Source organism: Entelurus aequoreus, linkage group LG06 (assembly GCF_033978785.1).
Source record: "Entelurus aequoreus isolate RoL-2023_Sb linkage group LG06, RoL_Eaeq_v1.1, whole genome shotgun sequence".
Taxonomy (NCBI): domain Eukaryota; kingdom Metazoa; phylum Chordata; class Actinopteri; order Syngnathiformes; family Syngnathidae; genus Entelurus; species Entelurus aequoreus.
Genome location: NC_084736.1, coordinates 45,539,885 through 45,554,785, shown reverse-complemented (window position 1 = coordinate 45,554,785; position 14,901 = coordinate 45,539,885). Strand labels below are relative to the sequence as shown.

Sequence of the window (14,901 nt, the reverse complement as noted above, 5' to 3'; positions counted from 1 at the left end):
AACATGTTTAGTGAGGAAAATGAAGTGCTTTATGTTATTTTCAAACTTTCGAGAGCCACATAAAACAATATTATTTAGATGTTTATTTTGATGTAATATTCTTTGTAGTGGTAAACAGTGCATCATATTTTCCATTGTTTTGAATAGAACAAGACATTTACATGATTAAAAAAATAATAATAATAATATATATATATATATATATATATATATATATATATATATATATATATATATATATATATATATATATATATATATATATACACATTTAGTACATTATTTCCAGGCAGATCTGGCCCCTGTGTTGTGCGTTGTCCAGTACATGAAAATTGTTGCTTTTTTTTTTTTTTGCAATTCCTGGGTGAAACAAAATGCCTATTTTTGGGGGGGGGGGTCATAAAAGTTATTTGTATGTAATAGCCTTTGTATTGGCCAACTGTATCTACAATAAGAAGGGGATTCATATGGCCCCATTTGTCACGGTTTACCTGACACACGAAACGTGACAAATTTGGGGCATGCACTATCCACTACAGCCGCCAGATGGCAGTAGCGTTGAATATCTTAAAATGTGTTTTGTGGCAACTCTAACTTTGACCAAAGTGTCAGTTGCTATATAGAGTGGTGCTTTCCATCATTTTCAGCAGACTGCATTACAACACAATCAACCCCCTTTCTTCCTCTCACGCTAGATCCACCCAAGAATGGGGCCATGTGAATCCCTTCCCACTAGTACTAAATACTTATTTCATGCAACATCTTTTCCATTGTTTTGATAAGAAGACCTTTTTTAAGTTTATCATTTTTTATTGATGTACATTTCCAGGCTTTTGCAGGCCACATGAAACAAAGTGTCGGCCCAGACCAGGCTCCCGGGCCATGAGTTTAACATCTGTGCAGTACATGAAAAGACTTGCAATTTTTTTTAGCATCAAATAATCCTCTTGGGTGAAACAATATGTCACAATTTTTGGGCGGTCAGAAAATTTATTTTTATTCCATGTCCTATGTAGTGGACAACAGCATATTACTAAGTGAATAATTATTTCATGATCATCTTTTCCATTGTTTTGATGATAGGAAAAATATATTTTTTAAAACTAACAGTAATTACTTACAATGTTTGCCTGTATTTTCTCAATTCCATTAGACATGAAAAACAATGAAATCGGTCCTGTTTTTTTTTTTAAATTGATGTAGTTTGTTAAAAAAATATAATAAGCAGGTCAAACACTAAGAAGCACAGCATGTCACATTAGAAGTACAATGTGTCAGTTTTAGCCTTCAGTTGTCTGGTCAAAGACAAGTGCTGCATCAAGTCCTGGACAGTCGGGTTTATAGTTAGTCTGGTTAGAAGCCACGGGACACAAGTCCTGTTCACACCACCTGATGAAGGAAAATCAATTTGATGATGTATTTATTAATATTTTTTTGGTATTCCTCTTTCATTGTAAACCTGAGAGCTGCATAGGTGTCGGACGGCGATGCTCCCATCCAACTTGCATGGTCAATGAGAAGAGCACCTGTAATTAAAAACAAGGTGTGCAGTTAGTGGGTGTCACTCGAATCGGCTCTTTGTGGATATGTGATTATGGTCCACCTGTGAATATGCGAGCCAGGCTATAGGCCAGGTCTCTGGCTGCTAGTTCCAGGTAGCCTGGAGGTCTGGATGCTGCCTCCCTGATAAAACCCTCCAGTTTAGAGAGAGCACTGTCTACTGCTCCCACAGCTGGGCTCAGAGAGGAAACACCTGAAGCTCCTGCAAGTAAGGACTACACACACACACGCACACAAGCACACACACACACACTTCCTGTTGGACAATACAAAATAAATGAACCTGCTGGACGTGTTCTTCCAACAAGCTCTTACTTTGACGTGAGTGAAATAAGCATGAAGAACCATTCCTGAGCTTCGGGCCACACAGCGCAGAACATCCAGAGACAAAACGTTTGTGGTGCCTTCCCAAATGCTCAGCACCTGAACAAAACACATTTGAAAATGTTAAATTTATATTTTTTAAGTGCATATGTTTCCATTTTTGTTTGTATTTAATTCACTAATTATTAAGTACAAATAATTGATACAACATTAAAATAAACCAGAAGAGTGTTCACCCTGAGATCAGTAGGTCGTGAGTTCAAACACCGGCCGGGTCATACCAAAGACTATAAAAATGGGACCCATTACCTCCCTGCTTGGCACTCAGCATCAACGGTTGGAATTGGGGGTTAAATCACGAAAATTATTCCCGGGCGCAGCCACCGCTGCTGCTCACTGCTCCCCTCACCTCCCCTCCCAGGGGGTGAGGGTGATGGGTCAAATGCAGAGGATAATCTCACCACACCTAGTGTGTGTGCGACAATCATTGGTACTTTAACTTTTAAGAATAATCGGGTAATATCTGCCCCAAATTAACAAAAACAAATTAGCTATTCAACTCAGAAGACCATTATAGCCATAGTTCTATTTTATAAGTAAAAAAAAACATCAGCTTACTCAAAGTCATACTCATGCCAAAATCCACATTTTTAATCTATTTTTTAACACTTTTACTTTATTCAATGCCTGCTTGTGTTCTATTTTAAGTGAATATTTATTACTTATTAGTATTCTATTAATTGAACTTTTATTGCTTTTTGTAAAGTGTCTTTGATTTTTTTATAAATGTGTTTCTAAAAAAAATTATTAATTGTATGAATGTGAAAAGAAAACAAAATATTGTAAAGAAAAGAAAGAAAGAAATAGAATTACGAAAACAAAAAATTCAAAGTTGTACATTGCAAGCATAAAGATGCAGTATAATGTGAAAAAAATATTACAATTTGTGAGTGAGTGAGTGAGTGAGTGACTGAGTTTTAGCAAGATAATTCAACATTTTATGGGTGGATTTTGATTAAACTTTCAGGAAATGTCAGAAATTGGATAAGGGACAAATTATTAGATTTTGGGGGTGATTCAGATCTCTTAAAAAGATTATTTACAATTGGGAGATAAGGCCTGGTAGATATCGAAACTCTATGAGTGCTTCCCTATTTTATTGCTACAAAATAGTTTATTATTGTGTTTTTCCCCTTTCTTTGTGGCCCTCATACTTCATCACATTGAGCCACATTTAACATTAAGGAGCAATAAAAACACAACATAGAAAATCCCATTTAACACGCTTACACTGTATCTACACTGGGTCTTATTAGGCCAGGTTGCAATTTGTCATGCATAAATAAAGTCTTATTACATTGTCACCCCTTTGGAAATTCTGTCTCTTAGGATCCTGGATTGCATTTGTTCACTCACTGAGGGTCGTAAAATGTTTTTTTTTATTGGTGGAGTGGCCTCACCTGTGCATCCCGAAGTAATCCAGGCAACCCTGTGTCCTCGATGTAGCCTTGACCGCCAAAACTCTCCAAGCCCTCCGACACCACGGCCACTGCCTGAAATATTTCATTATTTTTATTATAATTATTTCACAAACTATGATCCCTCAAGGATCAAGTTCACAGTGGGTCAAACTCAATATGTATTGAAAAATGTACTGCACTAGTGCATGTTTTCCCTTCTCTCCCGATACAGTTAAAACCCCGCTCTCTTCTGTGCATGGTGCAGGAGGGACACACACACACACACACACACACACACACACACACACACACACACACACACACACACACTCACACACACACACACACACACACACACACAGCTGTCAGCACACACAGAGTGTTCACTGACTCTTACCCGTCAATCACTTGTTCATTTGGTTATGGTTTAAGTTTATTTCAAGCGTATTATACAGATGGGCGTAAAATGTACTCTAGTTTGATCAAATTTTGATGGATTTATTTTAGGAGCAAAACACTAGTAAAAGGGTAAAATCTGTATTCGCACGTGTGCTACATTTTTTTCCCCAATACTCGCACAAACTATTTTCAGTCGCAAATGTGACAAATGCTTGCACTGTACAGTGCTGTAAATGGAGTATTGTTGGCAGTTTTTAGATGTTTATTTAGAGGGTTTTATTGGCGGAATCGTGTACTCGAATTAGCTGCATTGTTAGCCACCTCGTACTGGCCATATTTTACGACTAAGAATGCATAAAAAAGGGGAACACATGTTTTCTTGTCTTACATAGGAATTGTGAATGATAGGCAAAATTCCCAAAAAAGTGCAGTTCTCTGAAAGTCACTGATGTTGGGGTCAGGCAAGTGTTCTATTCTCGAGCACGATTCAATCATATAACCTTACTTATACATAGGTACTCGTACTTTCAATTGTAGTTAAGCGAAAATATGCAAGACAGCAATTTTTCTTGAAACAGACATTGACGCCCCTTTGATTTTGTACATAACGTACATAATAATCTAAACTTAAACACTGAATCTCGTACAAAAAAATGTCATATTATAAAAACATGAGAAAAGCAAATGCTTGCCTGTTATCTGGGCACACAAAGTCGCAAACTTTGACCATGCACTTTTGGACAAACTCTCCCTCCTTAAAATGCAGGACTGATAAAATATACACTGCACAATAAAAGAGCCTCACTTGTTCATTCTGCTCTTGCGAACATAGTCTGCCGTGAAACTAGACTTCTGGTGTTATTACACACCAGCTGTTTGATTGTAACATGCATCCTATCTTCTTTTTTGCATTACTAAATACAGAGGTGTTGAAATTGCTAATCTAAATGAGCAATTCTGTCCGGATCCGATATTGATATAGGTTATCGGCTTGCATCTGGAATCTCCAATATAAGCAGTTTTGCAGAGTGTTCACGTGTGCAAAGATTGACAGCCAGTTAACAGCTAAATTAAAGTTATTTACAAAAGGTAAAAATGGTAGGCTTTAGGTTACTAGAAGTGCGCAGCTACTGCACACAACAGATAAGCACACATGCTTGACATACATAATAAGCGTCCTTAAATGGACTATATTACCGTCTAAAACACAGCTTTAGTCAATATAAACAAGTATCAAATAGTTATAGTTGCATATTACTTACAAATACAAAGTCCCCAAGGCAGAAGCGTATTAGAAAGAATCCAGTAACAAACGTGTCCGCATCATACCCTTAATTTAATGGATTATTGTGGCCACTAAGTGTTGCCAAAACACAAATTAACACAATTTCAAAAGCATACATCTGTCATAAAGTTAGTGTTGTCAAACCTACCATTGTTCTCTGAGTAATGTCACTTGATAAAACCTTTTCTCACATTTCCACACCACAAAATAATACAAGTATGTTCTATGATTCCTGCTGATGATTATTGGATTAATATCGTATCGGCCAATACTCAAGGCTTCAATATCGATATCGTATCTGAAGTGGAAAAGTCAAGTCAAGACACCTCTACTAATGTATAAGAAATCTATTGTAAGTTAGCATCAAGCTAGCACAGCTTGGAAAATTGGACCCCTACTTTACGTTCAAATGTTTCCGATTAGGCATATTTGCTTTGTTGGCAATGAAAATTGCCAACATTATCTAGAAGCAAATTGGCTGAGTCCCAGGGGCAGAGCTACAGGGGGGGGCTGGGAGGGTGGCGTGCCCCTGACCCGGGCCCCGTCGGAGAGGAGACATGGCTTGGATCATGCAAACAGTTTTATTGTAATCACCACCAATAAAAGAGCTGGACATATATGGGTATATAGGTTGCTCAAGACAGGATGAGTCATGGTGTCTAAAAACTTTACAAGACTGACTTGAGTGATTTAGTAGGTGTAAAAAATTGAATAAATTATAGTGCCGTATGACTGGCTTTTATTTTCACTATCACATTTCACTTTGCAACGAGCCAATTTACAAGTGGATCAACGATATTGTCTCCAAGGATATTTTGGGTAAAATCGTCCACCAAGTCATCAGTCACTTGTCAACAGAGTACAAACTTGGTGAGCATTTTTTTTACTACGAAGTTACCTTGAGTGGCAGTTCATATAAACATAAAAGTGGAGCGGCAAAGCGCAAAGAAAGTCTTTCTTTTTTGGCTGCGTTGAGTTTTGCCTACTGCTCCGAGTGGGGTGAAAACTCAGGTCGCATGTATTAGAGGCGAGCGTGCTGACTTCTGAGCACAGGGTTTAAAGGGTCTGGTCATGTGCCCCGCCCCTGATTTGTTCCGCCGCTGTTGAGTCCGCTCTTAGGGCTGCTTGAGTGATTGTTTCCTCGCCAAGTGTTTGACGTCATGAGCAACAACAGGCATCAAAATATGTCACAGTTTGATTTTACGTGAATTGATACCCGGTAGTACCGGCGGAATTCGGCCTGTGCTTATAAAAACTACAGAATTCTGTACCTATCCCTCCTCACAAATGTCTTGGAAGAAATAAATATATATATATATATATATATATATATATATATATATATATATATATATATATGGGTTATACTTGTATAGCCCTTTTCTACCTTCAAGGTACTCAAAACGCTTTGCCACTATTTCCACATTCACCCATTCACACACACATTCACACACTGATGGCAGGAGCTGCCATGCAAGGCCCTAACCACGACCCATCAGGAGCAAGGGTGAAGTGTCTTGCTCAAGGACACAACGGATGTGACGAGGTTGGTAGAAGGTGGGGATCGAACCAGGAACCCTCAGGTTGCTGGCACGGCCACTCTCCCAACAGCGCCACGTCGTCCCCCGTGTGTGTGTGTGTGTGTGTATATATATATACACACACACACACATATATATATAATATATATATTATATATATATATATATATATATATATATATATATATATATATATATATATATATATATATATATATATATATATATATATATATATATATATATATATATATAAACTCCCCTGAAGAGCAGGGAAACCTGCAAAACAGGCTTGTAGGGATGAAATAGACTCCATGTTTTTCCCTGACCTAACAAATACATACATACATACATACATACATACATACATACATACATACATACATATATATATATATATACATACACATACATACATACATAAATATACATACATACATACACATACATATATATATAAATATACATACATACATACATACATATATATATATTAATATATATATATATATATATATATATATATATATATATATATATATATATATATATATATATATATACACATATATATAATATACATACATATATTAATATACATATATATATATATACACATATATATAATATACATACATATATATATACATATACATACATACATATACACACACATATATATAATATATATATATATATGTGTATATGTGTATGTATATTAATATGTATATATATATGTATATATATATATATGTGTATATGTGTATGTATATTAATATGTATGTATATATGTATATATATATATATATATATATATATATATATATATATATATATATATATATATATATATATGTATGTGTATATATATGTATGTATGTATGTGTATATATATATGTATATTAATATATATATATTAATATACATACATACATACATACATACATACATACATACATACATACATACATATATGTATGTATGTATGTGTATATACATATATGTATGTAAGTATATTAATATACATACATATACATACATACATACATACATACATACATATATGTATGTATGTGTATATATATATATATATGTATATTAATATATATATTAATATACATACATACATATACATATATATATACACATACATACATACATACACACACACATATATATACACACATATATATACGTATATATATATATATATATATATATATATATATATATATATATATATCTTTATTTTTATATAATATAATTTGCGTACTTTTACACTTTACTTACGCTTTGTTTTCAACCTATACCCTTTGCTGCTGTAATGCTGTGCATTTCCCAGTTGTGGCATGAATAAAGGATTACTTTATCTTATCTTATCTTTTAACAGAAAATGAGGGGGTCGCGCTAGCTGGTCTTGACTGATGTGTCAACACAATAGCAAAGCATTCTGAGATTTGTAGTATTAGCGCTATATACTGGGGGGGTTAGCTCCAATGCACATTTGATATGAGTTTGACATGAGTGCCTGAAGAATGTTTGAACTCACCTGCTTCCCAGTGTAGAGTTTGACAACGGGTGTGAGCAGACGCAAAAGGTGTGCATCAAGCTGGGTGGCGACGCCGCTCTCCTCTCGGCCCAGCAGGCGACACACGTCCATCACTAGAAGGAAAGCCCCACGGGTCTCCACCTGCATCAGAGTCTGTTTTTTTTTTTATTCATAGAGACGTATCCCTGAGTGCCAGCTTACCTCCATCCTGGCAAGAGTCTGCATGTGCAGCGGGTGGTCTTTAAGAAGCTTTGCGAAAGCAGTGCGGCGAGTGGCGTAGTCACGAGCTAACTGGACCACCCTGTGAATAAAGAAGCATGGTTCATCTGAGTTTTAAGCACAGAAAAGAGGCGACTTGGTCAAAAAGCAATGCAAAGTTGAGCTGTATCCTGCCTTCTCATTGCTGCTGCTGCAGAGATGCTGTTGTGGATCCTGGTTATAGTCAGCATGTTGGCTATGGAGGACACACCTCTTCCGTCTTCTGACAGCTGGTATTGAAAAAGAGAAAATAAACACATGAAAAAAGTCAGAATTTGACTTCATTGTAAGGAGAAATGTACTCTATGGCCTGTATGAAAGAGTGTTGCGTTTATACTTTAATATGTACTTTTTATGCGGCTATATAAAAGGTACAATAGCCAAATTATTCAAAATATTTCACCGTGTTGGAGTGCAAAACAAGAACAATTATAATAAATAAACATACCAAATTTGGTACTTTTTTAGGGACCGACCAAATTCTACCGAGTACCGATTCACAATTTTTTTTTATTGAATGCTTAGTTGTAAAGTAAACAAGATTTAACAACTGAACAGCACAGTTATTATCGATGTTTAATGTTATTTAAAGTGTTTACTATTAAACACATTTATTAACACATGAACACACTCAAAAGTACCAAAAACTGGTACTGTTGAGCACCAATATCTATGTACCAGTTTCTTGTACCAGAACTTGGTACCGTATTAGTTTAAATGTGATAAGTACCCATTCCTAACCTATTGTATTGGTAAAAGTAATAGTGAGCGTGTCAAATCAAGAAAACCAGCATTCTTATATTTGTAAAAGCGGAATATGTAAATATTGATCTCATTAGATACAGCAGGTCTACCTTTCTTGTGTACCTAATTAGTGTACTTTGTGTCAGCTGACACACATTAACAATCATATAACAATGGTATTTTGTTTGCATACCTATTAGTAATACATTAATTTTGGTTTCTATTAATACATTCCAAAAGGTCAGGAAAATGTCATACATTTTTTCTATTGGAAATAATTTAAAACCAATTAATCTGTTCAACACACTCAAAATAACCCTAACACAAAAACACATTTTATAGACAATACTTCTACTTTTACATGCAGAAAATATTGAAACTGCTACTTTTACTGTACCTTTATTGAAAACTCTTGTTGGCGAAAACAGCAAGGAGCAAAGAGGGAAGAGGTACCCTCGTATTTTAAGTTTTTATCTTGGATTCAATAATATTTCTCATCTTCTTTATCAAAGTGCTGTCACTCTCAACTTTTTTTGGCCCCATGGTGGCCTATGTTGCAGTCATACTCAATTAAAAAAGCAGAGACTGAGTTAGCTACGTGTTAGATTCTTTGTTTGGGCTCTCAAATGTGCGGAATGTTACATGGACTGTAGAACCTTGATTTACAAATCTCTCTTTTTGCAAACTTTTCAATTTATGAAACATTAGATCAGGTCCAATATGCCCTCGTGTGCAAACCAAGTCTCCGTGAACGAACGCTTCATTCATTTTGTGTCCCACCGACAGCCATTTTGTGACGCAAGGTGCAGCCATTAGGTTAGCCTGAGCCCTCCACATCACTTACTGTGCATTGCATTACACTACTTGGCACTTCTCAGTGCTTCAGAGTGTGTGCCTTTTCTCTATTTTTTCACTTTTTGGCAAGTTTTGTCCATTTTGTTAACTAAATATGAGTCCCAAAAAGACCAGCGTGGACAGAATCACTGTGGAGTTGAAAAAAGAGTATTTGCGAGAAGTACATTAACGGTGCTCACCAGCATAGAAGAATCAACGAAGCAGGCTTTGTACCGAAGTTTTAATTGTGATGAGAACGCACTTTTCTGGAAAATGATGCCGAAGCAGTGGGGGAGAAGGCACTCATCTCTTTTAGCACACACAGAAGGCCCCCTCCCTTCACCCCCTCATGTCTGCCTGCTCCATGCTCCAGTCAGCTGCACATTCGCAAAACACAACGTAGCCAGTGGGTTTTACACACTTAAATGTTTATTATTGTAGCAATATGATTGGTAAATTTAAGGATTTTTGTGATTTCGGATCATTTGTGAGGGCACCAAAAGGACTTCTCTGTGTGTGCATGCGTTGCAGTTCAGCTTATTGTTGCTTTGGCTTGTTAATAGATAGTTGATCCATCACCTCCTTGTTATGTTTGTTTGATATACAGTACTGCAGATAGTTTTATATTGTGTTCAAGGTGTACAAACCTTCACTAAAATGTGGACTTTTGTAGAGGCTGGAACCCATTATTCATATTTACATCGTTTCTTATACAAACTTTTCTATTTATTAACCCTGTTCATGAATGACATACTCTGCAGGAATAATGGGTGTTTCATCTATACAAAATATACCTTAAGAAAATTTGATAAGCACTCAAGTGGAGAAATCTGCCTATTTAAATAACCACAATTTTAAAATAAAATAAATAAAATTTACACATAATTTTTGTCACAAAGATGGTGCTATGTAAAAGGTCAAAAAAGTCAAAGAAAATTGTGCCTCCCTGTGGTCAAGCTTGCTAAGTGCAGTGGCAAATACACTGACCTTGTGTGCCAGCAGGCCGTCCAGCAGTAACTCTGCTGTTGGCATCTGTTTGGTTCCCAGCTTGTCCTTCAGCCTCTGAACTTCTATCCCTCTCAGACGGCCATCTTGGTCTCGACTCACCTCGGCGTAGAACAGAGACAAACCTCGACTACCCTAAAGGACATATATATTATCAAGGATGAAATGTTTTGGCGCCAAAACAATGCCAAAATCCTTGCACATGAAAACCACATTCTGTGTGATTAATTTTGCACGAGCGCAAATTCATTTTACGCTGGCGTGGCTTCTCTGTCCGCGTGCGGACTCTGTTTGCGCTCGTGATGTGTCTTTTTCTTTCTCGATGCACGTGACTTTCCTCCCTTTTGGCACTTATGGGTGGGCATTGAATACACGGCCGAGCAACTCCCCTTTTTTCTGATTGGTCACTTTAAACAACTGTCTCCTGGTCACAGCCAACCTGTTGTGTGTGCCTTCTGAAGAAGATGATTCTTTAGACAAAATGAGCCCTAATGTGTGTATTATGTTACTTAATATACATGTTTACACTGTACACTATTCAACAAGGACTTTGCCATTTATTATGATGTCATGTGAACATATAAACAAATCAACCCTGAACAAATTGATGTCATTAAAGACAGATTATTTCGACTGACAACATTTTTCTCTTGTTATATGCTGCCAAGGTAATTGCAATGTTGCATTATATAGACCCTAGCGCTGTAAAACTTTGGGCACCTAACAATTCGATCTGATTCTGATTCCTGGGGTGACAATTCTGAATTGATTCTTGAGGCGACATGATTCTCGATTCAAACTGTTTGAGCAATGTATTGTTTGGTATAGTAATTATAATGAAACTTTAACAGATGGCCCAAAAACGTCCTTTTAAAAAAGGATTCTTAGAAAGAAAAAGAAAAATATATATACATATACAGTATATATTGTTTTTATATATAAATATATTTAAATAAAGAAATATATATATTTTTTATTGATCTATTTAAATTATGAATCGATTCACAATTGGGATGGATAAGAATCACGATTCGGTGGCAAGTCGATTTTAGGATTTTACACCCCAACTACGTTATATGATAAAAGGTAGCTCATTTATTAATGCTCTAAGGTCAGACTAATTTAGCGCATGGAAACATAGTCCGTCAGAGTCGCAAGTGTGATACCCTCACAATGTGATAATTTTTTATTTTAAGCACTTTACTTCACAAGTTATGATATAATGGGTTGTTTTATCTAAACTTCAGACTCTAAAGACTGCTCTTCTTCAGAAGGGACACAGTCCGACCGTAACAGTTCCCTCGAATTGGCTCTAACCAGGAGAGAGTAGGCCTTTTAAAGTGACCAATCAGGAAGGAGGGCAGTTGCTGGGCCGTGTATTCAATGTTGGAAAGGGTGGAATGTCGTGCCGTTGCAGTAAAAAAAAAAAAAAAAAAGACACATTGCAAGCGGAAAAAGAGTCTGCGCGTGAGCAAAAAGACGCTGCACACGCAAACAAAAAGACCGCATGTAGGCATATGTACCGTTCACTTTTGAACCGATACGTTACCAATTTCCGGTACCTGGGAATCAATACCGGTACTCAACTGCACCAATTTTTGGTACTTTTTTGTTTGTGTATGTCAGTAAATATGAATTGTTTTTGATGATAACATTCATTTTTTAATTGCATTTTGTTAAAATGAGCTGATTATGATAACTGCGCTCCAGTTGTTATAGCTTGTTTAATTTTCACATTTCTGAATCTCATTTGCAGGTATGACATTAAGTTGCAATTACAGTTGCAAGTCCAAGACGTTAGATGGCAGTAGTGTATAGTTTATAGAGTTTTTTTGTCGCGCCCTAAAAAGTGTTAATACTGTAAGTATATTTTACTTATTACGCACCAGCTGTTTGATAGTAGCGTGCATCTTAGTAGTCATTTTAATTAAGAAATTTGGAGTGATTAAAATCACCATGTAAAATCGCTAATGCTAATCAGTAGCATGTCAATAGCAAAGCTAGTGTCTATTAGCCTCAAGCTATCGCATTTTTGGAAAAGTGGAGCATTACTTAACTTATGTTGGAGCGTTTTTTGAGTCAATTTCTTTGTTGGCATTGAAAATTGCAGCATTACCTAGAGGTAGTTTGGCTGAGTTCGCTCTCGGTGCTGCTGGAGTGATTGGCAATTGCTGAAATGCAAAGAACACGCAACCCAGGTATCGAAACATGGCACTATTGGACTTTATGTGAATCGGTGCCCGGCAGGACCGGCGGGATACGGTCGGTGCCAAAAAAGTATTCGGTACCCATCCTTAGCCGCACGTGCGTAAAAAATGTGTCGCGCGCAAGGATTTTGGCATAGAAATGTCATTCCCTGACACACACAAATAAAAATGTCATGCATGGAGCAACATCTTGCTCTCTCTCTCTCTCTCTCTCTCTCTCTCTCACACACACACACACGCACAAACACACATTCAATAGTGCAAGCAGTACCGGGGTGGTCGCTCCTGCTCTGTCGCGCACTCTGGCTAGTGTAAGCGTCATGTCTGCATCAGTGGCAGAGGTGAACCACTTGAAGCCATGGAGTTTGTACCAACCATCTGTTTGGGGAACTGCCACTGTCTCAGTACCACTTGCTAGACACACACACACACACACACACACACACACACACACACACACACACACACACACACACACACACACACACACACGGACATTGAGTAGGATAAAACGAACAGTACACACAACTTTGAAGAAGTGGGCTTTTTGTTCGCTGCAGAACTTAGCCACTTATTAGTAGGGATGGGAGCCGAAACCCGGTGACCTAATATCTGTGCCTTATTCTGGTTAATGCAGACTCAGTAACCTGCAACAAGTGCTGGGTGGTGAAATTGTGCAAGTAACATTCTCGTAAGTAATGTAGCATCCCGACAGAAGCACAAAGGGTGCTCTTTTTAAGCTTTATTGCTTTACTGCCAACAGCAGCCCTCGAGCGAGGTTGCATTCAGGAACAACCGGAATTTTGAGCATCAAACATTGCAAATCAAGTAAGTTTATACATGTTCTCCATGTTTTGTATTGCTGCACTAAATATGATATTTTGATAGTTGTATTTCTTATTTTTAATGCATTACTTAGGCCTGGGCTGATAACAAATTTTGCTCGACGATATATTAACCTACAAATTATTGCCGATAAACGATATTATTGCCATTATTTTTTGGAGACCAAATTGGCAATATGACAATACGTGATAATAATGTATGTATATCCTTTCAAATTAAAAAAACTTGTTTTTTTTCGGATATTTTAACACTGCAATTGGAATGTAAACTTTTAAACCTCCAAGTTAAATTAAACAAACAAATAATAACAATAAAATCTACTTTATCTATTAGCAAAATGTTGCACTTCAATAAAAAAATCACAACCAAAAGCAATAAAATATGATACGGAAGGGGTGGGGAGCTCCAAAATATACACAACCAAAACAAGAAATAAAACGGCTAAATAAAGTTGCACTAATATTGAACATGTAAGCAGAGGTAGAGTTGTACATTACTTAACTGGCAATCAAGTTAGGAGCTTTTCAAACAGAAAGGCGCGGTATGTCTTTGGCTATGTAGCAAACCACACGTTTTGTAAGTTCACACCATTTTGCACAGTTTTGTTTGCACTGACCTTGTTCACCAAACGCGAAGTGAGTGTGGATTGTTGGGTGCTTGTGTTTCAAAGTGGGCGTGCGGGTTTGTCATATTCGAGCACATTTGGCAAACTGACTTCTTGGTACTGATAGGCTCATCCAAAACTCAAAGTTTAAACTGAAATATTGACATTTGGTTTTGTGATCATTTTGTCAATGTTCGCTACTACATGTGTTGGTCACAAACTAACTTGTTGCACTGTGAGATGCTAGCAGGCCAGCGGCCCCATCTCGCCGCACAAAGAATCAAA

General features: G+C 36.8%; 1 protein-coding gene across 2 annotated transcripts in view; it reads right to left on the bottom strand.

The window, feature by feature from the left end:
• Nucleotides 1-289: 289 nt before the first annotated feature.
• Nucleotides 290-14,901, bottom strand: part of LOC133651567 (acyl-CoA dehydrogenase family member 11-like) — a 30,965-nt gene continuing 16,353 nt past the window's right edge. Inside the window, exons 6-15 of one of the 2 annotated variants that reach the window (XM_062049543.1) lie at nucleotides 13,438-13,580; nucleotides 10,942-11,094; nucleotides 8,512-8,606; nucleotides 8,320-8,419; nucleotides 8,119-8,271; nucleotides 3,345-3,437; nucleotides 1,876-1,983; nucleotides 1,604-1,775; nucleotides 1,460-1,526; nucleotides 290-1,389 (exon numbers count right to left, since the gene is read on the bottom strand). In XM_062049543.1, coding sequence (XP_061905527.1) covers nucleotides 1,281-1,389; nucleotides 1,460-1,526; nucleotides 1,604-1,775; nucleotides 1,876-1,983; nucleotides 3,345-3,437; nucleotides 8,119-8,271; nucleotides 8,320-8,419; nucleotides 8,512-8,606; nucleotides 10,942-11,094; nucleotides 13,438-13,580 — 1,193 coding nt within the window. In that variant the 3' untranslated portion in view covers nucleotides 290-1,280. The remainder of the gene's footprint in view (nucleotides 1,390-1,459; nucleotides 1,527-1,603; nucleotides 1,776-1,875; nucleotides 1,984-3,344; nucleotides 3,438-8,118; nucleotides 8,272-8,319; nucleotides 8,420-8,511; nucleotides 8,607-10,941; nucleotides 11,095-13,437; nucleotides 13,581-14,901) is intronic. The other variant, XM_062049544.1, reaches the window with a different exon arrangement.